We start from the raw sequence: 25,015 nt of genomic DNA, 5'->3' as shown, positions 1-25,015 counted from the left end.
TCTCGGGGACAGCGGAGGAAATATTTCTATTCAGCATCTCGTTGTTTGTCCTTCGGCTTTTTGAAGTAAGTCCGTCGGGAGGACGGGTTCATCCGAGTCAGCCATCCCCATCGCTGTGCTTGTGATCGACGGTCTTTTCCAGCGGCTTCCACGTCCTTCACTCTCATGGCCTTGAGAACGCGTTGACGTTCGTCGGCGGTCAAATGTACAAAGGGGTCAGCCATACCGTCCCAAGCTCCTTCGTCATCCATGCTGAACGACAAATCCCCGAGTTTTAAAACACGCAAACGGGCTTGATCCAGGGTGATTTCCCGGATCAATGGGTCCCCACGTTGGGCCGTCTCCCAAGATTTTTGATGTTGCAACGTCATTGAGGCCGCTGACGTGCGCCTGGAACGCATCAAGGTTGGAAAATAATCACGGGCCAATCTCCATTTTCGTCTCCGGCGTTGCGTGCTATCCACCCAGTCCTCATGTTTTGTATAGACGGCGAAGGCGTTTTGCGTAGAATCTGCGACAATGCACAGGTCTATATCCGAATATATGAATTGCCATGATTGGGAGATTGGCAGAGAAGACGTGTTATTCTTGATCGCTCGTCCACCTATGGTCCAGGTCGAACACAACGGTTCTAATCGCAAACTTTGCCGTGTGAGGCCTCGTACCGCCGACCGGGTCGTTTTGGTGAGCCAGCCACCTACGTAAAACTGATGATCTAGTACGTAGGCATCTTCGTCGTCACTCACATCTTCCAAGTAAAAGACCCGTTGCGACGTTCGCCACAGGCCTTCCTTCCCGCCTGTATTTCGGTGCGCCGGGGGTAGCGAGGAGCTCTGCTTTTCTTTCTCTTCTTCCTGGGTACGAGCCTGTCTGCGGCGCTCCACCACAGAAGTTTTTAAGTCTTGTAACGTGGTGTACTTGGAGAGGTATGCCAGTCCCCATGTACCGTCTAGTAGATTCGAATCGGTCGTCGTGCGAACCGGGCTGGCCTGGACCAGCGCTGCGAGTTTATCAACAATGGCGTGCTCGGTGGCATCGGGTGTGTTGAGAAGTCGGAGTAAATCTTGTTTGAACGCCTGCATGGTTTCCTGCAGCAAATTGCGTTTGAGGCGGTTAACGTCATAGACAACGCCACCATCACCACCAATCCCGTTCTTAAAAACATTGCCAGAGTTTTCCCGATTGATAAAGTTAGACTCCAGGAGCGGATTGACTCCTCCTTCGGTCAAGATTTTCCATATGGTTGGTTCAAAGTCGTCTGCCGCTGCATCCTGTGCCAAAGAATCAGACTGAGAGTCTTGAATCCTTCTGTTGTTGGAGGAGGGAACAGATTCTGCGGTTGTCGAGATTGCCATGTCTTTCAGCGTCGCTACAATTTCTTTCTGTGATGCTACCAAATCGTGCTCGTTCTCCGTGATATCATCCAGAAAGTCCAGGATATCGAGATCGGCGTCAGATACGGGGGCATCCAAGGTCGAAGCGATGGCACTGGCGAATGTAGTGCTGCCGCTCGTCGAAGTACTGTTCGAAGATTCAAGCGGGAGCTTGGACGCACCATCGCTTTCGGCGTCGGCTTGAAATAGACCGTAACGTTTAGTCAAGCGTATCTTACAGCTGCGTGTGCAACCGGTGCCAGACAATTGAGCCGGCTTTGTCCGTATTTGATAGAATGAGCATTCGGGAGAAATGAGAGAGAATGCAACGATCGATGCAAAGTGTTGCAACAGCAATAAGAGGAAGAGTTTCATGGAGCGCAGGGAACATCCAGCTGGATGGCTTGAAGTAGCTCTCAGCATCTGGTCTATTACTAGTATGTTCGCGGAGGCTCGACGTTAGAGCGCGAAGCAAACAAGCCGAATAGAGTAGCTGCCGAAACCAAACAGACACGGTCCACTATGGAAACAAATGGAAAAAGGGCAACCGGTGTAGCTTTTATTGACTGTGAGCGTCGGGTGGTTTAAAGTTTGTTGCGAGCCACAGACAAAATTGCGGCAGAGTCGGGCTGTGAGGTAAGGTGTCTCACCGTTCGTCAACAAAAGCGTCTAAGAGCGCGTGCCATTGTCCCTGTCCTCAGGATTCCATTGGGTCGTCGTCACTTTCGTATAATCGGTAGGTTGGCTGCAGTTGCGAGCTAGTCTGACGGGGTTTGATTTGACCTCTTTGTAACATGCGCATTGCCTACAATAATATTAACTGTAAAGTATGATTTGTTAGGACAATATTGTCGCCATTCTATACTATTGAATACCGTTTGCAGCCCAGGCTGTCTTAACGGATTTTTGGCGGGTAACTGTTTATCCCTCTGACAACAACGGCGTGCCTATCTAGAGAAATTTTCTTTCTGACGTAGCGATGGTGAACCCAAAATGCAAGACTCAAAGGGGCATAGTCTTCTCTACTAGTATTGACAGGAGGTCAACGACGAGGGAAGCGTGGGGGACATCAACGACCGAACACGCCCACCGGCGGCCTTTGTTCTTTGAAGTGACAGTGCGGGGGCTGACAGTGAATCTATTGTCAACATCGCATCGCCGACTCTCCTTTCTCCATTGTTTCTTGGGCATTGATCCGTTCCCATCAGGAAGTGGTTGGATTTTGTGAGTTGATGAGACTTTCATGAAGCGTTCGCGAGCATTTTAGGAATATACGTGGATTCATAATTCTCATTGCGGAGATAATTTGGTTTCGAGAGAAAGCAACCACCATATGCAGAGAGTGCAGGCCGGAATTACCATGGCATTGGCATAATAGTGCGGTTACCAAAAGCTTGCGGACTAAATTTGTCGTTCGTTGGCAAAAAATATCTCTTTCCCGGGAGTTGATTTCTCACGTCGTTTTTCTTTTTTTTTTGTTTTGGACAGGTCTCATTGCTCTTTTGATCGCTTCAAGCGTCTGCCAATTTAAGAATGTGGAATTCCTTACGGAGCGACTTTTCCGAGTTCGTGTCGACCGTCAAGGAAGATACATCTCATGTGCTGTCGAGCATGGACGATCGCTTGGAAGAAGACGACATAACCCCGGAACAAGAAGAGTGTTTACGCCGTATGCTCAATACGGAAACATACACCACACCCCTCCCTACGAAAGCAGACAATGAAGAACAAGACGACGAGTTAGATGCGGAAGAAGCGAAGCAAGTTGCGGCTTTTCTCGAAACCTTTTCGATTGAGGCCCGGACTGATGAAATTGGCAAGCTTCTGGAACTCTACCCCGATTCCTTGAAAGTACAGTTTGAAACGCTCGTCCCCACCGACGTGCCTTACAACGACTTTTGGGAGCGCCACTTTTATCGCTGCGACGAGGAGCGCATCCGTGATACGTGGGAGGCAGAGGAGCAAAGGGAGATGGAACAACGTCAACGAGCCGTCTCTCAAACTATTGGATCAGTCACTGGATTTTTGGGTGGTGCGGTCAAGAATTTGACCGCCACTCTATCTGAGGACAACCAAGACCGGCCGTTTCCAAGATTGACGAGCATGACAAAAAATCAAGCGGAAAAGGCGGGCTTGTTTGGTTCGCGTCCGCCCTTTGTTCGCAATACTGCTGTGGATGAGAGCGTTGACGAAGATGACGAGGACGAAGAAGAAGAACTTGGATGGGACGACGAAGATGACGATTTGGACGAGTCTTTTGATCGGGATGAAGTCGAAGACGAAGACGATGACGAAGGGGACGACGAACAAATTGAATTCAACGATGCCGCCACTGAAAAGTTGCAGGAGCAACTCAAACAAGCTCTAGAAGAACGCGACCAGCTGCACGCCACTGTGGAGATGCAGTCCCAAGAAATTGCCACCCTCAAACAGACATCGCCTGACCTTCAGCCCGATGAAGCCGCGCATGAGCTCATAAAAACGCTCAAAATGCAGCTTTTTGAAAAAGACTCCGAATTGGCTGCGTTACGTTCTAGCATGTTGGATGATTCGCGTGTGCAACCTAATACAGCCGGAGAAAACAGCGATAACGAAATGGTTGCAAAGTTGGAAAAAAAAATTGCGGACATGAGCGAGGCAGCGTGCGCTAATGAGAAAGAAATGGCAGCACTCCAAGCAGCACTTGAGTCGGTTCGTGGTGAGCTTGCGCAGGCCCGAGGACAGGCGGAACAGAAACAGGAAGCTTTGGAGACGACATTGGCTGAGTCGAGTTTGTTACAATCGAAGTTGGAATCCTTGGAGACGATGAGATCCGAATCGGTCGAGGCGGGTATCAAAGAAGCATCGTTTAAAAACGAAATGGAGACTCTTCGAAGTGAACATGCTGCTATGGTTGAGTCCTTGGCTTTGTCACAGTCTGAGCTCACCACAAAAGAAAACTTTTGGAAAGACGAACTTGCGTTGGTAAAGGCAAGGATGGAAACTCGCGAATCTGAGCTCGACGCTGCGAAGCAAGAAATTGAGTTATTGAGAGAACGAGCGCTTGGATTGGAAACAAGCTTGAAGAAAGCCAAGGAGCAGCCAGAAGCTACCGAAATGCAGGTACATAAAGAGGAAGAACACAACACCGAACCTGAAGATGAAGTTGCGGCTGAATTGAGTGTGGACTCTCCAGATACTGTGTCAACGGGCGTCAAAGTGGATACCCCAGCGGCTGTGGAGAAACTCCAAGTTGCCTCGGGCGACAACGAAGACGGTGATGAATGGGACGACGATTGGTAAGCATCAAGCGAGGAGGCTCCCTTCATACCACTTTTTTTCGCTGTCCTTCTATAGATGCATACAATTGAATTTATTTCGAAATATATAAATTATGAAGATTCGTAACGTTCCATCTTGCGCAGAGCCGAGGGTAGCCATAAAGGTCCTTGGCATCCTTTTGGAAAGACCAAGAAGGAATCCCCTCCTTCTTCTAGCCATTCAAAGCCGACTGTGCGCATCAAATCGAGTGCACCTTCAACGTCCAGAACAGTCGCTTTAATTTTTGGATTTCCGAGCCGAACGCGTAGAAATTTCGCGGATTCTTCACCTTCTTGTTGTCCTTTGGTCGTTGCGTTAATCATGAGTTTGCGTAGGATCCCAAAACTATTGACAATTATATCGTGTGAGTTCGTGGTCACTGTCAGTTCAAACGCAGCCTCGAACTCGTCGCTGCATGCATCAGTATCATCCACTTCGGGCATAACCGCATCTTTCGGAGGTGCAACGGATGGAATGCCATTTTCCTGAGAAGACGACTTGATGCTTCCGTGTTTAGTCGCTACCGTGGCGTGGCGGGCTTGACCTGCAGTGGTCCGATTGGGTTCGTAGGGATTGTACCCAAGCGTTACGGCCAATTTTCTTTCTTCTTCCTTCGCAGCTGCTGCTGCCGCTTTGGCAGCTTCCGTCTGCGGTGCGTCTCCCAGATGATGAGCAGCGGCCCGAGCGAGACGATCCTCTTCTATTTGCTGTCGTTCAGCCGCCGACAGCAAAGTGGGGAGGTTTTTTGTTTTGGGAATGGGTTTGTATTTTTGCTTGGCAGCCTTCTCGCGGGTTTCAGCCGCGGCAATGACAGCCTGTTTACGCGCGTAGGAGTCGGCGGAGCTTTTGGATTTTGAGGTGGAGGTGGAGGCTACCTGCCTAGTACTCACACGGCGTACCTCAAAGCAAAGAGGTCTTTGATTCGACTTGGCCAGTTCCAGAAACATGTCGTAGAGAATTTCTTCCATGCCTTCGGACCCTTGAAAACACAAAATATCACCCCTTTGGAGCCCTGCCTTTTCGGCTTGCGATCCCTCTACTACCATGGCGACAATAGCTGTCTTTTGTGTGTTGGAACGTTTCTCCACTTGGAGACCGAGCGGACCGTGCTCCGAGAGTTCAATCGATATAATTTCTCCGGGAAGGTTTCCGCCCAGACTCTGTCCTTTCCCTCCAAACGTTTTGGGGCCTCCCAAACCCAGACTTGCCAATGGATTTCCTCTACCTTTCGAGGACTTGTCCTTGCTTTTGGGTTTGAATCGATCGAAAAAGTTGTTCATTACAAGCGATCTCCTTTATATGCGTTCAGAAAAAATACTTCGAGAACCAGCTAATGTAAAACAAGTATCAGTCTCTGCGTTCAAAGAATGCTTCGAAAACCAGCTAAAATAAGTATTGATCTCTTTCAAAGCCAGGCTGAATTTAGTTGATATCAGTTGCACGCTGCTTCTAACTGTAATGAGATTAATTCACTCGTGAAGAGGATCGGTATAGAAAGCGACGGGGGAAATTGACAAGCATGTGCTCGTGCTACTACTAGACAGTGATAATGAGTTTTGGCGCATTTTTACTGTTAGCTAGCTGGTCGCGGCTTGTCGGCTGCGATATGGATGGAGTCTTGTTTATGACGATTAGTATGGTTTGCATCAGATGTCCATGGTAACGACGCTAATATATGACGTCATTATCGGGACAGAGTAACTTTTGGAGAGCTACCAGCTAGTTCTCTTTAGCAAGCGAAGCTAATTACGTCAAAAACCGAGATTCGAAGGAAATATGAACCCCATACGTTACATCAAAGGAAGGTTAGGCTATTCACTTTGATTCTATTCACAGGCAATCTCGCTGCTTTTTGTCCGCAGAAAGCCATTTTTTACCCCAAATCTGCTTGACTGTTGTCGCGTGCTGATGTTTTGAGTATCTCAATCTGTCCGTCCGTGCACAGCCCGGGCAAACAGGCAACGCAGCAATTAGGACGCTGCATTGCCATGGGGTTGGGGTAATCAAACGGTAGAGAAAGAAAAAGTACACGCCTGTCATAAAATATTTCTATGGATAAGCTACGCAAGAAGCCCGATATTCCCAACGAGATCTTACAGTTAGTTCGACTACCCCAAGAATAGGCACAGCCCACTTCAACCAGGTAGCCATTCCACTTGATTAAAACCAACGGCAACATTTGGCGCAGTCCTTCTCTACGAACGGAACTTTCCAACAATATGCAGCAAAACAACGACTCCGACAAAGCTCAATGAGGCCACCAGTACGGTCGTAGGGCCTACTTGTAGACCCGGCGAATCGTCCGTGTAAAATTGCAGAATGTTGGTACCGGCTCCTTGGGGTCGGCCCCCGCCGTCGCCGCCCGCCTGTCTCGTTGCCGCACGTCGCTGAGTTGCCTATTGAGAAAAACAAGGAAGCAAATCGCAATTTGAGCCAAGGTAGCTGGTATATGACTGTATCACAATACAACAGTCATTCTAGAGAGACCAACATTGCAACGGATATCCTGTTTTCCTGGGGTTTTGTTCCTCGTCAGCGAAGCGCTAACTTCCTTCTTTCTTTGCAAGCCGAACTTTTCTCGTGTGTACCTTTCGTCAGTCGCACGCCCCTTTGGAACATCGGTAACGTACCATGGTTGATTCTCTGTTCAGTGATCGAGTTGTGCTGACCATACTCCAGACTGGCGGCCCGGCCTCTGGGCTTCCTCGTGGAGCGATATGCGGTTGGCGGAACTCACAGTCTGGTAGCCAACATCGGCAGACGGACAGACATTTGAGGGGCTCTCCAATTTCCAAGCTCCAGATTTGAATCACGTACGACATCTGGAAAGGCCTACCCTAGCTCTAGCTAGAGATGTCATCAAACTACCGACGCTTACCATTTTTTCTGCGTGTTTTCGACTCACAGTCAACCGGCAGAAAAATTAATTGCAGTGAAAGTCGAATAGAATAATGAAGGAATATGCATGACCATGGTCGGAAGCCCAAGGATTGTTACCTCTAACGCCATCAACGTTATCTTTCTAGATATTGACGGAGTTTTATTACCCTTTTTGTCAAGCGGCTTAAAAGATCTTTTTCCGGATCGAACCTTAAAGGCTTTGACGTCAATTATTGAACAGTCGTCGTCGCCCAATTGTAAAACGGAAATTGTCTTGTCCTCAACTTGGCGTGTTCAAGAGCGGTTTCGGCAAGATATTCTTCGCGATTTTCATCGATACGGTGTAAATCAAGGTGGACCTCTGAAATCAATTGAATTCTACGATTTTACGGATCCCTGTATGCATTCTGAACGACAGCATGAAATATTTTCATGGCTCTGTGAAAATGACCAAAAAGTTGCTGCATGGGTCGCTCTTGATGACGAAGAACTGCTCGAAGGCGATGCCAATCGAGCCTTCCGAAACACATTTGACGGACATGTTGTCAAGACGAACAGTCATCGCGGATTGACTATGCAGGATGCCAGCGAAGCGGTACAACTGCTACAGGAGCAAAAAATGAAACCCTGATCACTATTGTCTCTCAAGTGGACAATCTTTCTTGAAACGGAAGCATTGAAACCTGGCGCTGTGTTCACCTACGAATCAAGCGACTGTTAGGCTGAGGAGAACGGAAGAACGACCGGCGCATTCTCAACTTGTGCATCACTTCTTAACCTCGATTTTCTGTCCAGCGTACTAGGTATGCTGACTGGGTATATGCTATAGACTCATGTATAGCTATGCTCATTTATTACAGCTAGGTAACGAACTCATGAAGGAACTTTTTGAGCAAGAAAAAAAATCCCGTAGCTTCGCCTTTTGTCGCAGTGACTTCAATCAAGTTTGCACCTGCTTTTTGTTCACAGTCAGTGTCTGTCACTGTCAATCACACTTATTTGTGACAGAGAGGGATTTTTCACCACTCTATATACAGCTGGTCCTTGTCGCAATGATTCGGCATGAAAATGCTGAGGCGTCGACGCTTCCTCTCTAGTAGGGAATACAATACCATGAATTTACCGAACTGCATCGATAGTAGCACTTTGTTCGTACTTTGCTGGACAGGAAGTGACTACTAGCGGGATAGTATGTTTGCGAAAAAGCTCGCCAAAGAAGCCTTCGTCATGGGGTTAGAAGGGACAACGCCTCTCGAGCTGCTGCTAGTTTTGTCTTGCATTCCTATTGGATTTTGGAGTTTCCAATTTCTCCCCAGTGCGAATCCATGGCAGTCGTCTGTCTCCGAAGCAATAACATTTTGGATTCCCATGATTCTGTGCCAAAGCAAGTTGCTTTATCCGTATGGTGTACTTTACCTTGCCTCAGAACTTACCTTTGCCATCATAAACGAGTCCGTCAGACCAAATAGAGAAGTACTAAAGAGGACTGACGATATGCGGCGAGTCACCTTGACTGTGTATCGATCTTCGCTCCTTTATCTGACGTTTGTAGCTATTTTATCCGTGGACTTTCACTTTTTTCCCCGGCGATTTGCCAAGACAGAAGAACGTGGCTACAGCCTTATGGATATGGGTGCTGCGTCGTTTGTGATTGCTGCTGGTCTAGTATCGACTCGTGCCCGGGGTAAGACAGCGAATACCCGGAGAGATTTTGCACGGACCTTGCCGCTGCTCACATTGGGAGTCTTGCGATTGATTGCTCACAAGGAGTTGGAGTATCAGGAGCATGTCTCCGAGTATGGTGTCCATTGGAACTTCTCCTTTACGTTAGCCATCTTGTCACCGGTCGGGGCACTGCTACCAGGTCCCACTTGGACTCTTCCAGTGGCTCTTTTGAGTTTCTACCAATTTGCTTTGTATTCTTTCGGGCTTCAGACATGGATCGAGGATTCGCCTCGACAATGTCTTGAATTCGACCACAATATATGTCACTTTTTCGCAGCCAATCGGGAAGGATTGCTTGGATGTGTTGGATACAGCGCAATATATCTATTAAGCGAATGGTTTGGCTCTCAATATCTCTGGAGAGCGCCCGACGACAATTACAGATTGAAGTTTGGATTGTTCAAATTCACGGGAGGGTTGACCCTATTCTGGTTGATATTGGAAGCGTCCGGCTTGACAGCATCCCGCCGCTCAACCAATCTTGTGTTTGCCGTCTGGGTCCTCCTAGTAAACATTTTGATTCTTACTACCGTGCGATACGTTTGCGTTGGGCATGACAAGGTACCTTTCGTACTAAACACCGTAAACAAACATGGGTTACCTTGCTTTGTCGGGGCGAATTTAATGACGGGAATTGTAAATTTGTCATTCGATACAATGCAACAAAATGACACCACCGCGTTCGTAATACTGCTAGTCTACATCTCTGGGGTCGGGACACTGGCGGTGTCGCTCAACATTCTCATCCCCAAACTTAAAGGCTTCTTCTCAAGGCTACCTCCTGGAAAGGAAAAAATAATGTGATATGTTGATTAAATGTATGTTTCGTATAACACTATTTGCGCATGCGCTTGATGGTCACGACCAGTACAAAATTGATGAAATCTATAAAGCTTCAATTAAACAGGCAAGGGTTCTTTCGAATCACCGATGCGCTTTAAATACAAAAAGGCGTCCGTCCCATATCCTTCCATGGACATCAAATCCATATCGCCACCAAAATACCGCACGTAGCTACGCGAAATTGGCAAACCATATCCCAGTCCAGCGATCGGTGAAGCACTGCTGTGATCATTCTCTCCAATAAAGCCTTCTTGTATGGAGGGATCGGCTGTCGTGTAGAGGTACGACCAGACCTTTTCGATTCGCGATCTGGGGATCCCTCCACCTTCGTCCATAATCTTAATCACCACATCTTCATTGTCATCCCCATCGGCAATTACGACAGTAACGGATGGTAAAGGACCAGCAAGGGATGCATGGTGTTCCGTGGTGGCTCTCAGGGCGTTCTTGAGCAGTTCGAGTAAAATGTAGTGTAAATAAGTGGGTATGTAAGGAAAGGTCAAATCGAGCCGCCCTTGGACCACTACTCGTGGAGCTATCCCGTATTTGCGTAAGCACATGGTGGTTGCGTCACTAGCGGCCCGGCGGACAATGGCTGACGGCGAAGTTTTCAGGCATATCATACCAATATACTTGTCGTCGTGCTTGTTAGGTGTATCGTCACTCAAGCTTGATCCCGACGAGGCATGGTTGCTGTGCAAGGCCAAGTATTGTCCAGCCAAAACGCGAATACCGATACGGGATGTATAGAATCGATCGAGGAATTTATGGCATTCTTCCATACATTCAAAGGACACGTGATGGCGGTCGTCGTCATTATCTTCGTTGTTGCGGCTGCCTTTTACTTGACCAGACCTTACGGCTTTGCGCAATTGAAAAGCTCCCTTGGCCATTTGAACCAAGACGTTAGCGTGTTTGGCGTACAGAGACTCCAGACCATCAGCAAAGTCCGCTTGGTCGTCGGGTGTATGGATCTGTGGATAGTCCAGCATTTCTAGAAAGCTGTCAATGTAGATTTCTTTGACGGTCTGTACCGACGGCATGTCCCGCATCATGGGAACGTTGGCTAGATCTACAATGCGATGAGCAAGGCGAATAGGTATTTCGTGTTGCAAGAACCTGGCTGTTTGGAGTAAAATTGGTTCTGTAGCCAAGCGCTGCCCCAGCTTTGCTTCTTCCCTTTTATAAGCATTTCCCAGCAGTTCACCTCGGCCAGTCCGCATAAGCATCTGCAAACTGGCGGAGGTTTGGTCCTTGGCTGCGTACTCTTCGACAATGGTCGCAACATGCGGAGGAATAGTTGTATCCGACAACAGAGGTAACAAGTGTCTGCGGCCAAAAGCGGTCCTCGTCTGGTTGTTGCTATTGACTAGCGAAACAGCTGGTAGCAGTGGCTGAGACTCCGACGAAAAAAGAAGAATCTGGCGAGAAGAACCGCACGGACAAGGTCTCCACAGCGCTCTCCAACTTCTACCCAGTATAATCCTTTGCATCCTTGTCTTGTTATGCGACCAGGCACGTGCAAGTGCATGTGTCCTTTCCAATGGTTGTTCTCTTCATCGGGCAGAACGAAGTGCGAGAACTGCCGCAACGATTTTTGGGGAGAAAGTGATGAACGTTTTAGCCGGAAACGGCGATTACGTTGGCCGACGCGCTTTTGGATCGACGGACAGTGACAGCGATTCATCTCTCTCGAAAGTACGAATCTTTTGAGAGAAGAGCGATCGATGGACAGCAATGGTTATTTTGAACCAATGAAAGCAAGTCATCACAGTCGACGTTTTGAGGTTATGTTGCTTCGATCTCGATTCACGATTCACTCCATTCTCGTTTTGGCACCACCAAGAAATCAAGTTGCGGATATCTGTGAGTGAAATGTAAGCAACACATCGGCAGTACTTCTTTCTCGACACCCTCCTCTCGATTGTTTTGGCGCATCTATCCATCACGTTCCTTCCTTCTCTCTCTCTCTACCAATTATGTCGGAAGGGTCCCTTACTAGCCCCGGTGTCGGAAGAGTCCAGGAAGGAACTGTTCTTCCGTTTCAAACGGAGGCCTTGGCCGTCAGCGAAGCTGCCAGCAAGGCCGTCTCACTAGTCCAAAAGTATTCCGAACTAGATCCCCACGAAATAGACAGTCCCTGGCAAAATCCGGAGACGATTTGGGATGTGTTGGACCAATCGCGCCGAGACGTGACCCAAGCTTGGGGAGACTTAAAAACTGCCATGGCCCAACACGATGAGAGACTGGGTAGGAAACTTAGTGCTCCGACTGCGGTCGGCTCATCGGACGAAGATTTACGAGTCGCCTACATGGACATGGTCACAGATGCATTTGCAGATTGTTTAAACGACTTGAAAGAATCGGAAGAACGGATTGATGTAGACATTTTGGTGGATTGTTTGCAGTCTGGCCTCGATCTGATGACCAACGACGAGAAGGATCTGTTCCTGCAGGAAGTGCATGGAGAGTTCGATTGTGGTGACAATGGCGACGACGTAGATGAACTCACACCGCACGAGACGCGCCGTCGACAGCTGGGTTTTCATATCGATTCTACGGCATAGTACGATTTCGTACCTTCCATATTTTCGTCTGTACAACTACAAAATACAGTGCACTTCGTTTTTCTCTAGTATTCGTCCCATCTCTTCATCTATGGTTCTCCGTATTTTCGGGACCACAAATTCAACAATCATGAACACGAATGGGATGAACACGTAACAGTAAAAAATAAACTCCGAAAATGTATGCTCTCGTATTGTCACTGTGCAGACTCAAATACTTGGCTGGCGGCTCGTCTTTTTACAAATGTCGACAGCTATGAGCTAAGGGAAAACCAATCTTGTTAGTCTTCCTCGCTGCTTCCGTCTTCGTCTTCGCTTTCTTGTTCCAGCCACTCCAAAAAATCTTTGACCAGCGGTAGATCTAGCAGTTTTTTCAGACGACTCCCATCTGCATCTTCCTGCCGGTCAGCCGCCCACGACAAGATCGCTTCGTCACTGACGATTTCTTCGTCGTGCAATGTTTGCAACAGAAATCGAAAAGACGTTCCTGAACTCAGAGTTTGGCCGCGTTCATTGGATTCTAGGGCACACTGTTCCAAAGCCAGGACAATGCCCTTTTCTTCGTCTAGACCAATACTCATCTTCTGCAGCAAAGGCGCCCAGTGGTCGAGGTAAGATTTAAACTCTTGCACAAGCTTGCCATCGGTTGTATCTTTGGTTATGCTCATTTGTTCTAGAATTGCCAACGTCGCAGCAGTTGTACAGTCCACGTACGTTGCATTCTGACTAAACTTGAAAGAATTGAGTTCAATTGCTAGGTTCTCAATTGGACTGGCGGGTTCGTACTCCAAACATATTGATTTGAGCTCCTTGATCACGTCTACACCTTTTTGACGGCCGACAATGGAAGCCGCTTGCGCATTGGTATCGTCCGAAACAAAAGTAATGCCTCCATCGTACTCACCCAAGTCATTGATATTGCCGGTCGATTCTTCGTCGCTGAAGCAGTCCTCTCGTTCTCTTTGAATCTTTTGGCGTTCTGCAAACAAAGCAGTAGGGTTAAATCCAATGCTTTGAGCCCTTAAGATTTCTGCTGGCGGAAGATTTTCGGTTTCTTCCTCGTCATCGTCCAGTGGATAGTTCCAAACTATGCCTTTTCCGTCTGGGCCTACGACGTTTTTGTGGTACATTGCTTCGCTTTCGAGAACTTCTTTCTTCGCGTTGCTGCCTTCTGATGCTTCCGAAGAGGAATCATCACCCCAGTCGTCGTCAAAATTGTCGTCACTTTCCACCTTGAGAGAAAGTCGAGTATACTCCGGTAGCACGCAACCAGCCCCGATCACGCAACCAGCCCCAATGATACAGCCACGTTGCACCACGGCTCCGGCCTTAACTAGACAACCATCCGCCAAAATCGACTGCACAATAACAGCACCTTCTTCGACCACAACATTGTCCCATAGATGGGAACCTTGGATATTGACGTTGGCCGCAATGTGGCAGTGATTTCCAATTACAGTACAGTTAATCTGACAATCTTCTCCAATACAGCAACAGGTACCAATCATACCTGCGCCCTGTACCTGTGACGATCGACCCACCTTGGCCTTTCCGTTTCGATGCTCATAATACATACAATGCCTTTGCAAGACGTATCGGTACTGTTTTTCATAGCCACTCGGCAAGTTATCCGGGACCACGGGATAGCACCAGCGTCGCAGCAAGTCACGGGAAATGGCGTGATACGTAGAAAAATCGTGCACTCGAGCGGCGTATTCGGACGGAGCCAGGAGGTGGGCGTATATCTTGTTCTGTAGGCCCTCTTCTTCTTCCGCTACCGAGTTGGCCACGAACATGCGACGGATCTCGCTGTAGTCGAATTCGTCGGTAAAGCGGGCGAGTACATCTGGACTGCAAATGTCGATACCACAGTCGAGTAGATCGCAGCGCAAATCGACTTGCGGATGTAACGCAAAAAAGGAGCAAGGCACCGAAACGGACGCCCTGGAGCTCTTGTCGTCGTAAACGAGAATACGATTGTCTTGCGTTGGATCGATGCCAACTACGAGGTCTTCGGTAGTCGTACGGATTGACGAATACTTTGTGGATGATCCACAAATATCTGAAACACCAACCGGCTTCAGTAGGATCGTCATGATGGCTGACCGATCTTTCTTGTGACGTTCTTTGTGTGCAGCAATAACTCCAGACACATCCACGTTGGTCAGCACATCTCCATACATGAGAATGAAGGGATCACTCTGGACAAGATCGCGTTTGTCGAGCTCTCGCAGAGCATCTCCAGCATTCGCCAAAGAACTGTCCTTGATGACGGACACTTGAATGGGCAGTGATGTGTGTTGCATGACGTGCGTTTCAACTTTATCCGAAACACAAACTACAATCAACTCCTCAACCCCAGCTCCCGCCAAGAAGTCAACAGCGTAATCAATTAAGGTGACGTTGTTCAACGGGCACAACATCTTGGGACGATCCAGACTCAGCGGCCGAAACGTGTTGACGAAGGAATCCGCCAGCAAGACGGCTTGAAGAGGCTGCTCATGTTTCGTTGCGGCCGTTGCCGTATCCTCTGTTGATGAAGCTTTCTTTCTAACCATACCTTTTGATTTTTTGCAGCGAAGGATGGAGTGATATTTGCGGAGCTTTAGAATTTGATCAGCTCAGACGCGATCTTTCCACAGAGTAGGGTCCTTCTGCGTTCATTCAACCGTCGTTTGCATTTGCTCCACCACACGTCTGTGTCGGGATGCGGCTTCTTTCAAGGCTCACTGGTAGGTTTTTAGACGGCGTCTCACTCTGCTACTCACGTCCATCTGTCTGTCTCAGCGACACATACCAATATCATGAAGGATTATGGTCCATTTGCACTATCAGTTAATGCAAGAGAAAATTCGCTATTTGGGATGTACAGGGGTGAAATTTTCGCTATTTTGGAAAAATCACACTTTTTTTAAGTGTTTTTATTCTCGCGGGAAACACTTTTTTAAGTAATCTTTTTAGTTAGGAAGTCTTTCGCGGTACTTTCGCAGTCCAGCTTCTACACCCCGGGAAGCTTAGGGCGGGGTTTTTTTTTTACGTAGGGATATGTCTTCGCATTTTTGGTCGACGAAAGATACTTAAAAGGAGAAGATCTCGCTCATACATTACATAATAGAGCAGCCACGCCAAATATCCTTAAATAGCGCCATCATTAGTCGATGGACTACGCCCCTACTTTTTAGCCCTATCAACTTACTTTTGAACGGCGCCACAACATTCAAATATGATAAGCCATTTGCAATTATAGGGTCATGGTCACAGTGGTCGTACAATCCAAAAGAAGAGTAAACAGATAAAAGCCCTGTGTTTGTCAACGGGGGCGATTTCTGTACCTGCACGTTCGCGTCCAATTCGAAAGCGTTCGATATATTCGTTAGCTCTTTTAGCTAAAAAAAACAGTCAGGAAAGCAAGAGTGACTCTAGAGAACGTCAATGGAAGAGATCGAAAACCCTTTATCGCACAGTAGATCAACCTATTGGGGGATTTTTGAAGCGGAAATCTAATTGATGGAGGTCTAAATAGCGGTTTCGATATTTGTTCTGTACACAACCATTTTCGTCAATTGTTTGAAGCTGATTGGTGATACACAAGTAGGTACCAGAACCATAGAATATTCATTGCTGAGCTTCTGCCCTTTCCAGTTTCTTTCTCAAGCTTGTTGTTCCTTTCATCTTCCTATCTCCTAAGGAAGAAGAACTCAATGCGGACTTGAGTTTCTTTTCTTTCTTCTCTGGCATTACGGTGGATTTCATTTTTGTTTCAGACGACACCTTAGATTTTTTTGACGTGACTGACTTCGTCTCATCGGCAATGGATTTGCTTTCCGACAGCAATTTCTTCAGCTTTTTCTTTTCCGCCAGTTTTTTTGCTCTTCGCTCTGCTGCTCGCTTGACTGCCGCTTGAAGTCGGGCGCGTTCCTCTGCGTGAAGCCTGATAGCTTCCCTTTCGTCTTTTACTCCTCTTACAACTGCCGCATCTGCACACTTGGTGGAATGATCCAAGTAAATTTTTCTAATTCTTTGTTCGTCGTCCTTGTCGACTTTCCACTGTCGATCCTGTTCGTCTAAAACGGCATTGTATGCGTCGCGTTTATTTTCATATCGAGCCCAGGCTCCTTCTTGCGTTCGGTATTCCAGTCCTCTTGTCGTGTTATCGGGGTCGTCTTGCGGAATCTTTTCGCCAGCTTCCATCAGAAAAATTGTATATTGATAGCCAGCTTTAATGGCACTGTATTCCTTGGCATCGTACCAGGTGTCAGCGACCTCCTTATTTGTCATGTCGTCTAAATGGGTGACCTCGAAAGTCTCATTGCATTCTGAAAATTTCACCGATTTAGTCAGCGGCAGACGCACTTTATTGTTCTTTGCATTCACATCGAAACTAGCGGAAGAGAGCGAATAATCATCACTCCAGCCCATCACACTAGGTGAGCTACGTAATGATAGCGATCTTGGAGGCATGGTAGTTCCGGCGTCACTATGTGCACGAAGCTGTTGATAGGCGCTTGTAGGATCTGAATATTGTGTTGTCCCTAGTAGTTTGCGTCTGATGCTATCTCTAAAGCGTGAGTTCACAAATGCCGCGTAGGCACAAATTCATTGGTCATCGTTTGGTTCACGATTACACCGTCTGGTCATAAAGACGTGTCTAGATAGTTTTAGAAGAAGATGTCTCGTCCTCTACATTCCAATATCTACGTTTAATTACCCTGCACCTCCACTATGACCTGTTTTCTAAATATAAATATCAATAGTCACCAAATTTTTGCCTTCAATAAAGATGGTTCAATGGTGGTTTATGTACTTATCTCTGGCAACCTCAACAATTTTTTAAGTAGTGTGCCGACTGGAGATTTCTTAGATTACAATAGCTTTCATTGAGACTAGTTTGATAGATTTCATTTCTTATCCATGACTTTCCGATGGGTTGATCTTACACAAATGTATATTTCCGTATAAGCTTTTTACAATCAGGATGCTAAATGTCGTTATTTACAACAAAATGAATATGCTATAAATTTGCCATCCAAGTTTCAGACGCCATCTGTCAGGGTTAATGTAAGATCAACAGCATCCCCGCATATTGTTGTTTTGCGGTCTCGCTTCTTCAAGGTTCAGCACACTTACTGTGAAGCAGACTCGAAATCTTGACAATAGCATATATAGACGGTCGCCTCACAGTCAACAACTTTTTAGAATCTTTTGAAACAATCATTCTCTCCTGAACTTGAATAGGAATTATGTAACCGACCTAGCGTTGGCGGCTGCTTCATGGCACAATTAGAGAGACCAGCCATGAGGAAACGGTATTGCTAAAGTAGGCATAATCCGGAAAGGAAAAAAATGTAAAAGAAAGTTATGGGCTCTAGGTACTGAAGTTCGTCGTAAAATTGTGCTCGTCGACCCGATCCGTACTTCCAAGCGTTACACTATGCCGCGATATTACTAACAGCTCTTCGCGATAGAGCAAGGTTCTTTAGATCTTCAACAAGCGACCGAGTGCGAATTTTGACCCCTCGCTTCTTTTTGGCGGTCAATTGTAGGCTGGAAAGTTCAGCAGTGCTTCTGTCGTCGGTGCGCAACATTTCGATGATGTAGTTTTCATCTTGAATTCCCAATTGGTAAGCTGCATCGCTGCAATGAAGAGAGCAGGACAAATAAACTTTCCGTAATTTTTCATCATCTCTCATTCCCATATTGTGCTGAAGCTCTTGCTCATCGAGGACGGCTGAAATCGCCTCTAACTTGTTGTGTTGCCGGCGGATAGCACCTTGGCGAGTCCTAAATTCCAAGCCTCTGATGGTCTCTCGGTTTGTTTCATCTACTTTTTCTCCTTTCGTCATTTTACGAATGATGGGAATGAAGCTGTGCTTCATAGTATCATAGTCTGTGCGCCCATACCAGACATCCGCCACTTCAGCTTCAGAAAGGTCGTCAATGTGTGGAATTGTGAAAACCTGATCTTGCTGAGGCCGAAAAGAGATTTTGCGTTTCCTTCTTTTCTGTGGCTCTGCGGTTACGGTGGAAGAGCAGGAGGCATCTTCCTGGAAGTAAAAGTTTCGGCTATGGATTGTCATGTTACTCGATGATGAATGGGTCCCTTTGGTTTTATGGAGTGGTGGGCCATGTGATGAGAATTCTTGCCATGAAAAATCGATGAGGAAAACACATAAATTATGTTTAAGGCAAACAGTATAGATGAGGTCATTGACCTAGTAATAGTAAATTTTATTTAACAGTAACCAATCTTGCAGCAGGTAGAGCAAATGACCGGAGAAATTAAGAGCAGTGAGTGTTTATAGTGACATGTTAGGTCTTGAAAGTATACGCGATCAAAGTCAGCGAGCATCTACATTTTGTCTCGAAAATGACTTGCGCTCTCTTCATTTTTCGTCGGACAGTCATCCCGACTTAATAAGCAGTAGAAAAGTGCTAGAAAACGCTATCTGACGACCCCTTTCAAACCTTAATTGTAGACGTGAAACAATGCCGTTCGGTGCCACTTTTCAGTCTTGGAAAATACAATCGATATGACTGGCGCTCAGTCTTCGGAACCTTTCGGTTATTTCATTGTTACGACCAGATCTACAGACGATGAACGGGTGGTTGCAGTGCCGAGAATCTAGCTATTTACTGTCGATGTCGAAATTTAGATTTTTTCTTGTGCTAACATGGATGTGGTCCGCCGCCCTTCCAGTGATCCCGATTAAAATGTACAAGCGTAAATGCCCTAATGTGACAAGTATCCGGGCTAGTAGTTTCATAAACACAGGCTCTCCTGCTGACTGGCCCAAGAGCTAGCTGTCGTGTACCTTGGGCATTGGCATCCCAAACCGAACATTTGTGGAAATCCGTATGGTCACTTTCCAGCTATTTGATTTCATGCTGGCCGCAGCTCTTCTGCTTCTCTAGGATAAACCCGGAATATGGCCACAAAAGTACTTGAAAAATCGAAGCCCATAGTTTATTCGTGTGCGTCTTTGCAATCGATTTCGAAACGGACAGAAAAACAAAATACGATGGTTCCTTTCTGCTGCCATCTACATTAAAAGATTTGGCACCGCTATAACCTCCAACTTTATACCATTGTCATTATTATGTAAGACCTTTTCAGATATAAACTAAATGTAAACTAAAGTTCCATAAAGATGAGCACAATCGCGATTGAAAAGGGTATTTTTCGTAAAATTTGCATTAATAAAAGGGGAATACATAGACTGTTTTGACGAGGACAACATAAATGTAGCAGAAAATGACACTGGTTTTCATCCCTTCCCTTGTTCTCGTTTCCTGATAGAACCTGGAGGTTGCCTTAAAACTGGAAAACTTGAGTTTACATTGAATAGCGGTGGCCAGTGGAAACTCCGACGAGGAAACGATGAAGGAAAGGTAGACACTCCACATTGAGATTCAAGGGACAGTATATAGCACAGCACTCCCACAGGAAAGAGATTATTGAGTCGGCCAAAACCTTGTGAGTTGGCTTTGACTAGCACTTTGATGTGCGATTCCAATATCGAAGCTGAAGCGACTCCATGCTCAAGCAAAAACATGGCTGCGATCATTTTATATCATCGGCAGCCTAGGCCTTGGCGAGTTTTAATATTCTTCAACAACCTAAGGTGTTCAACAAATGAAAAACAATGCAGGACGCATCGAAAAAAGCTGAAGGAGTCCATTGTCGTGCATCAAGTATCGATGACAAACAATTTGAATCGCTCCAACTGACCTCCGCTGGATCCAGAGGTTTAGTGGAAAAACCGGCGAAGGGGTCACATGAATTCACGGTAAGCAAGGAATGCTTACTGGATTCCAGATTTTCAAACTTACGCTAATGCCACTCGTCTTGATGTAGTGGATTCCCGGGACGCCGGCTCTAAAATTGGCAGAATCGGCGAACGATATCCATCAACAGGAAGAAGGGTCCTTTAATCTTCTCACGACATCATTTGAGTCGATCGATGCGGCACCGTTTTCCCCCGCTGCAAACAGTACCCGTGGCTCACTGGCCGTCGATTCCGTGTTCTCTTTGCAAGAAGACTCTCATCCTACGGGTGAAAACCCTCCACATATGAACGAATCGGGTTCGGAATACTCGTTCGGGGATCTTTCCCCAATCAAGATGGACTATACGGGAGGGTCATGTCAGATTGCAGTCTCGCAAGTGCCTTCGCTCACCGGAAATCGCTTGTCACTTGAATCCGTTGATGGTCTTTCGCACAATGAATTCGACGGTGAAGCGATTTCAAACCCTTACTACGTCCTACGGACAGTACGCAAAGCGTTTGATTTGTGCCGGTACTGTTTACCATGCCTACGAGGTTCGGAATCTCGTACAATTCACATAAGTGAGCGTGCACATATTCGTCAACACATAGAACGAGAGGTAAGCGGAACAGCGTTTATGCAGAAAGATTCTTTACAAGCGCTCACCATCAAGCTGCAACAGGAAACGTACAGTAATTCAGCAGACTTCGTAATTGCAACCCGGCGGATAGAAGCAGCTATTTGTGCTTTCGGGGGCGCTCTCTATTCAAGTTCTTCAACGAGGACAGATTCCATCTTTCGGCTAACTGGGCCTTCAAGTTCGCGAAGAAGGTACGAGGAACTACTACACAGGCGCTACTTTCTTAGCGGATCACGTATTTCTTGGGCAGTCGAAGAAAACCCGCCGGTCGACATATTTAGTGAAGATGAAAACGATGTATCCAGTTCCGGTCAGCCCTCATCCAAACGGTCTCGATCCATTGAGGTGCTTCACGGCCAGGATCCAGTATACTGTACTCACCGTCTGGGCTCTTCTATTTCGTCTGACGAAGCAAAAATGAAGTACCGATGCAAGCTATGTGGCCAATTGAAGCAAAATCACAACTGCCCGAATCGTCAATTACTTCATAGAAGTATTGGGGTCATGGTATATCCGGCAGTCAACTCGTTCACAGCGGCTGAACCAGGAACAATTGCCCCTCCATTGAGCAAAATGAACAATTTTGTATCCTACGATTCGGATCATGGAAACCCAGATCAAGATCATGAGGACACCCTTGATACAGCTCGGCGGGATATGAATGTGAACCCTTTTCTTGCTGGAGTGTGTCCGACCAGCGTTACACCGGAGTCACTTCGCGCTGCTTCCTCGTACTATCATTCTCCTCAATCTTCCCTATCTCTTCACAGCGATGATGCCTCTCCCCTGGTTGCGCAATCCCCAATAACGCGACTACCAAAGAAATTGAAGGCCTCCGGCGTACATCTAACTCGCGCGAAGACAGTGTCGAGTGAGGCAAAAAATCCGTTGCACTCTTCTGTTTTTGTCGCTAGCGTCCATCTTCGTCCAGAGCATTATCGTTCCGTAACTCAAGTGTCTTCGGGTTCAAACGCCGCTTACCATTATCCTGTCGTCCCCTTGACTTTCGCGGAACGCAAGCGATTGAGCGACACACTCTTTTACCTATCCCGTGAGGTACCAGGTATGACAGATGATTGTGCTGTGATTCTGCGTGACGCTCGAGAACGGAATGAATGGGATGCGGCCGTGGCGGAGCTTTTGACACAAGCAGTCGTTAGTTTGTATTGCAGTGAAGGTGATGTTCAATTGGAAGGGCTCCAAAAATATCTAATTGCTCTGGGAGTTTCGTGCTAGCTTTTCGGAATGGTACAACAGATTGAGAATGCTTCAATCGCCAAGTGCCTCCAAAGATAGCATTGTTTAAAAGACTGCTTCAATTGTATCTGGACTTCCGTTTAAAGTGTTTCGGCTTGGAAAGAAGGATAGAGGAATTGTTGCCAGGCAAGATTCTATGGATAATAACACCTAGCTCTAGAGGAGCAGTGACAAGAAACAAACTCTGCTTAACTGAAGTCCTCGGGCTCTTTTAGTTGGCACCTTTCCAGCCTTAGCTGTTGATTGGTCTAATTTCTTCACCCCCCTCGTGCCTTTTGATTTGGTGACATTGTTCGCTACATTCTAAAAATGGGGGAGGGGCTTTTGCCTTGGTGATGTTTGATGCGGCCTTTTCTTCGATTGCTAGCTTCTACCTCAGCTTAGATTCACAGATATGACAGCGAGGTATTGGCAACTGTAGCTGATCCCCAAAGGACTCACCAAAATCAGCAGACAGGGCTACATTTGCCAAAAAAAAACGTACGTATTGCGGACGTTTAACGCTTGGTGACAGAGTGGCTTGCACCTTTACTGGCAAGGGCAATAGTATTTTTGATGTCTGGATTTTGGCGGGAGCACTTTCAACCGTTGCCTATTGTATTTATCGAAGTTCTCAACGGAATCTTTCTTTAATCGAATCATCATTCAACGCACATATGATTTCTACTCTTTAAAATTGTATGTAGCCATCGCACCAAAATATTATATAGTCCAAGCATCCTAAAGACTTGTGGTGGCCGTATTTGCGGTTCACATTTCTGACCGCGTGCTAGACTCGAACGACTGACAAAGCAAAATTGTATTGGCTGTGATCACGAAGACGGCCGTCGAAGCTTTCGAAAATTACATTTGTTATCTGAAAGTGGGTGAGTAGAGGCTTATGCTTATGAAGGAGTTGCTGGCTTCTGAAAGTGAATAGACATGTCGATTGGGAGCGTCGTCGACTTGGAAACTGCGGTATTTGCGCATTGTTGAAGGCTGGCTTTCCGGAGGTGCGGCGACCACTTAACCTGCTACTTCCTGTGTATTATGTAATCGTGAGCTTGTTGTGATATCTATGCCTGTCCTCGCCATCATGGTGAAGTTTGTCTTTTCACTTAAATGAAGTCTTGTGTTTGCTGCAAAAAAGGGTCTTTCTCAAACTCTTTCTTGCCTTGTAGTTGACTGCGAGCGCCGATACGGGCCACTTCGTTGGATATAATGGTTACAAAAGTGGATGACAGGGACGACTCGAAACTGCTGGGCCATTCTGGGAGTAGCGAACCCTCGCGGAATCGTTTAGTGGCCCTCAGTTCGGCTCGGCCGTCGTCAACCTCGTCCATTCCCGGTACCACTTTAGGAACTCCGAGAACGACGACGAGTCGACGTGGTGGGCGGACACGAGCGCGCTCGCCTGCAGTGGTAGGCACGCGGCTGTCAGGGAGCAACGAGTTGTTGCCTCCCTTATTGAACGACAACTTGTCGACGGCGGCAGCTGCTGCAGCTGCAGCCGCCGCTAAAGCCTTGTCTGTCGGAGGGTCTGGAGGGAGAAATCCCAATACGTGGCCTGATCAAGAGATACGGGATGATCCAAATTTCCATTCGGAATACTCGGGTCGAACTAAATGGCCTCGAGTAGATACTCATTCTTCCTACAGTCGATCCAGACAATACCCAAGTGGCTACAGTGAAGACTACCATCCCATTTCTAGCGGTTCATATCGATCTGTGGATGAACCCGCGTATGGAGATCGACAATTTCGTGAGGCACATCGAGCGCTACCCTTTGATGGGCAACGAGGGCGATCTCGCGGATCACCCGATGGCTACTATTCTCACGAATATGGATACAATGAGACTCCCCAAGACTATAGGGATGCACAACCCTCTTCGAAGACATCTCGGCACGGTGGGACGACTCTCGTTATTGGTGGAAGCACTCCCATTCATGTACCGAAGACTTCTCTGAAAGAGACACCTTCTGGGCGTTTGTCGCGTGGGGGTTCAGCGGCCTCGGTTTTCAGAGGGCGTCCAGAAGAAAATGTATCCAAGGGCCCTGCTCCAGAGGACGATAGTGCCCAAAAAATTCTGCTTTCATTGCGTACTCCAACCATGTCCTTCGAAGACAATGGAGGCGACAAAGGAAAAAAGGTATCGGGACTCGCCTTGAGCCCAGATGCATCTCCAAACCAGCAAAGACCGATTGAGCAGTTGTTCGAGGTAAGCGTGTGGGGTACACAGTTCTACTTTGGAAACACAACGTCATTCTGTGGCAGCTTACTAACGCGCATTTTTTTCTTTACAGCGAGGGTCTGAGGAAGGGAAGAATTCAGGCTCAGTTGATATGGCTCCTTCCTTCAACCTGTTCAACCAGTCTTTTGACAGCTTAGGGGGGGACTATTTTCACGTGGATTCAGCGTTACAGAATGATTCTTTTGGAATTGGAAGAACCGGAAGTGCAGACAATGAAGGGAACACGCAATTGCTCTCTCGCAACCCCTCAGCAGGGAATTTTCCGACACAATACCTGGTGCCCTCTGGATCTGGAGCTCTGGCTATCGGCTACAGCCCAGTTAACTCTTTTGGAAACCCTGGTGTGGCCTCCCGCCGAGGAGGAAGCATGATGGTTCTCGGAGGGACAGACACGAGGACTGCAAGCCCCACGCAGGTGCTGGGGATGTACC

General features: G+C 47.1%; 12 protein-coding genes across 12 annotated transcripts; 5 read left to right on the top strand and 7 right to left on the bottom strand.

Annotated features, from left to right (window-relative positions):
• Window positions 1–26: 26 nt before the first annotated feature.
• On the bottom strand, window positions 27–2,014 carry PHATRDRAFT_46485 (predicted protein; the record flags this gene model as incomplete). The annotated part of the gene is made up of 1 exon (XM_002180803.1): window positions 27–2,014. The coding sequence occupies exon 1, from the start codon at window positions 1,794–1,796 to the stop codon at window positions 27–29; it is 1,770 nt and encodes a 589-aa protein (XP_002180839.1). The 5' UTR covers window positions 1,797–2,014.
• A 561-nt stretch (window positions 2,015–2,575) lies between these two features.
• Window positions 2,576–4,777, top strand: PHATRDRAFT_46484 (predicted protein). The gene is made up of 2 exons (XM_002180980.1): window positions 2,576–2,750; window positions 2,862–4,777. Exon 2 carries the CDS (start codon window positions 2,907–2,909, stop codon window positions 4,653–4,655), a length of 1,749 nt encoding a protein of 582 aa, XP_002181016.1. The 5' UTR covers window positions 2,576–2,750; window positions 2,862–2,906; the 3' UTR covers window positions 4,656–4,777.
• PHATRDRAFT_46483 (predicted protein) lies at window positions 4,745–6,125 on the bottom strand (the record flags this gene model as incomplete). The annotated part of the gene is made up of 1 exon (XM_002180802.1): window positions 4,745–6,125. Exon 1 carries the CDS (start codon window positions 5,951–5,953, stop codon window positions 4,745–4,747), a length of 1,209 nt encoding a protein of 402 aa, XP_002180838.1. The 5' UTR covers window positions 5,954–6,125.
• Window positions 6,126–6,751: 626 nt separating this feature from the next.
• Window positions 6,752–7,059, bottom strand: PHATRDRAFT_54589 (predicted protein; the record flags this gene model as incomplete). Its single annotated transcript, XM_002180801.1, has 1 exon — window positions 6,752–7,059. A coding segment is annotated over one exon (225 nt), but the record flags the coding sequence as incomplete, so codon positions are not given.
• Window positions 7,060–7,644: 585 nt separating this feature from the next.
• PHATRDRAFT_36449 (predicted protein) lies at window positions 7,645–8,184 on the top strand (the record flags this gene model as incomplete). Its single annotated transcript, XM_002180979.1, has 1 exon — window positions 7,645–8,184. The coding sequence occupies one exon, from the start codon at window positions 7,645–7,647 to the stop codon at window positions 8,182–8,184; it is 540 nt and encodes a 179-aa protein (XP_002181015.1).
• A 445-nt stretch (window positions 8,185–8,629) lies between these two features.
• On the top strand, window positions 8,630–10,110 carry GWT1 (predicted protein). Its single transcript, XM_002180978.1, has one exon. It carries the CDS (start codon window positions 8,745–8,747, stop codon window positions 10,080–10,082), a length of 1,338 nt encoding a protein of 445 aa, XP_002181014.1. The 5' UTR covers window positions 8,630–8,744; the 3' UTR covers window positions 10,083–10,110.
• A 67-nt stretch (window positions 10,111–10,177) lies between these two features.
• PHATRDRAFT_13123 (predicted protein) lies at window positions 10,178–11,164 on the bottom strand (the record flags this gene model as incomplete). The annotated part of the gene is made up of 1 exon (XM_002180800.1): window positions 10,178–11,164. The coding sequence occupies one exon, from the start codon at window positions 11,162–11,164 to the stop codon at window positions 10,178–10,180; it is 987 nt and encodes a 328-aa protein (XP_002180836.1).
• A 936-nt stretch (window positions 11,165–12,100) lies between these two features.
• Window positions 12,101–12,688, top strand: PHATRDRAFT_36446 (predicted protein; the record flags this gene model as incomplete). Its single annotated transcript, XM_002180977.1, has 1 exon — window positions 12,101–12,688. One exon carries the CDS (start codon window positions 12,101–12,103, stop codon window positions 12,686–12,688), a length of 588 nt encoding a protein of 195 aa, XP_002181013.1.
• A 226-nt stretch (window positions 12,689–12,914) lies between these two features.
• PHATRDRAFT_46479 (translation initiation factor eif-2bgamma) lies at window positions 12,915–15,323 on the bottom strand. The gene has a single exon (XM_002180799.1). The coding sequence runs from the start codon at window positions 15,244–15,246 to the stop codon at window positions 12,970–12,972; it is 2,277 nt and encodes a 758-aa protein (XP_002180835.1). The 5' UTR covers window positions 15,247–15,323; the 3' UTR covers window positions 12,915–12,969.
• Window positions 15,324–16,303: 980 nt separating this feature from the next.
• PHATRDRAFT_36444 (predicted protein) lies at window positions 16,304–17,149 on the bottom strand (the record flags this gene model as incomplete). Its single annotated transcript, XM_002180798.1, has 1 exon — window positions 16,304–17,149. One exon carries the CDS (start codon window positions 17,147–17,149, stop codon window positions 16,304–16,306), a length of 846 nt encoding a protein of 281 aa, XP_002180834.1.
• An 851-nt stretch (window positions 17,150–18,000) lies between these two features.
• PHATRDRAFT_36443 (predicted protein) lies at window positions 18,001–18,765 on the bottom strand (the record flags this gene model as incomplete). Its single annotated transcript, XM_002180797.1, has 2 exons — window positions 18,001–18,117; window positions 18,139–18,765. 2 exons carry the CDS (start codon window positions 18,763–18,765, stop codon window positions 18,001–18,003), a joined length of 744 nt encoding a protein of 247 aa, XP_002180833.1.
• Window positions 18,766–20,058: 1,293 nt separating this feature from the next.
• On the top strand, window positions 20,059–22,331 carry PHATRDRAFT_46478 (predicted protein; the record flags this gene model as incomplete). The annotated part of the gene is made up of 3 exons (XM_002180976.1): window positions 20,059–20,475; window positions 20,544–21,286; window positions 21,308–22,331. The coding sequence occupies exons 1-3, from the start codon at window positions 20,332–20,334 to the stop codon at window positions 22,329–22,331; spliced, it is 1,911 nt and encodes a 636-aa protein (XP_002181012.1). The 5' UTR covers window positions 20,059–20,331.
• Between the last annotated feature and the right edge of the window lie 2,684 nt (window positions 22,332–25,015).

Source organism: Phaeodactylum tricornutum, chromosome 10, assembly GCF_000150955.2.
Source record: "Phaeodactylum tricornutum CCAP 1055/1 chromosome 10, whole genome shotgun sequence".
In the NCBI taxonomy this organism is placed as follows: domain Eukaryota; phylum Bacillariophyta; class Bacillariophyceae; order Surirellales; family Neidiaceae; genus Phaeodactylum; species Phaeodactylum tricornutum.
Note: the sequence above shows the minus strand (reverse complement) of the source record. Positions and strands in the feature narration are given on the sequence as shown.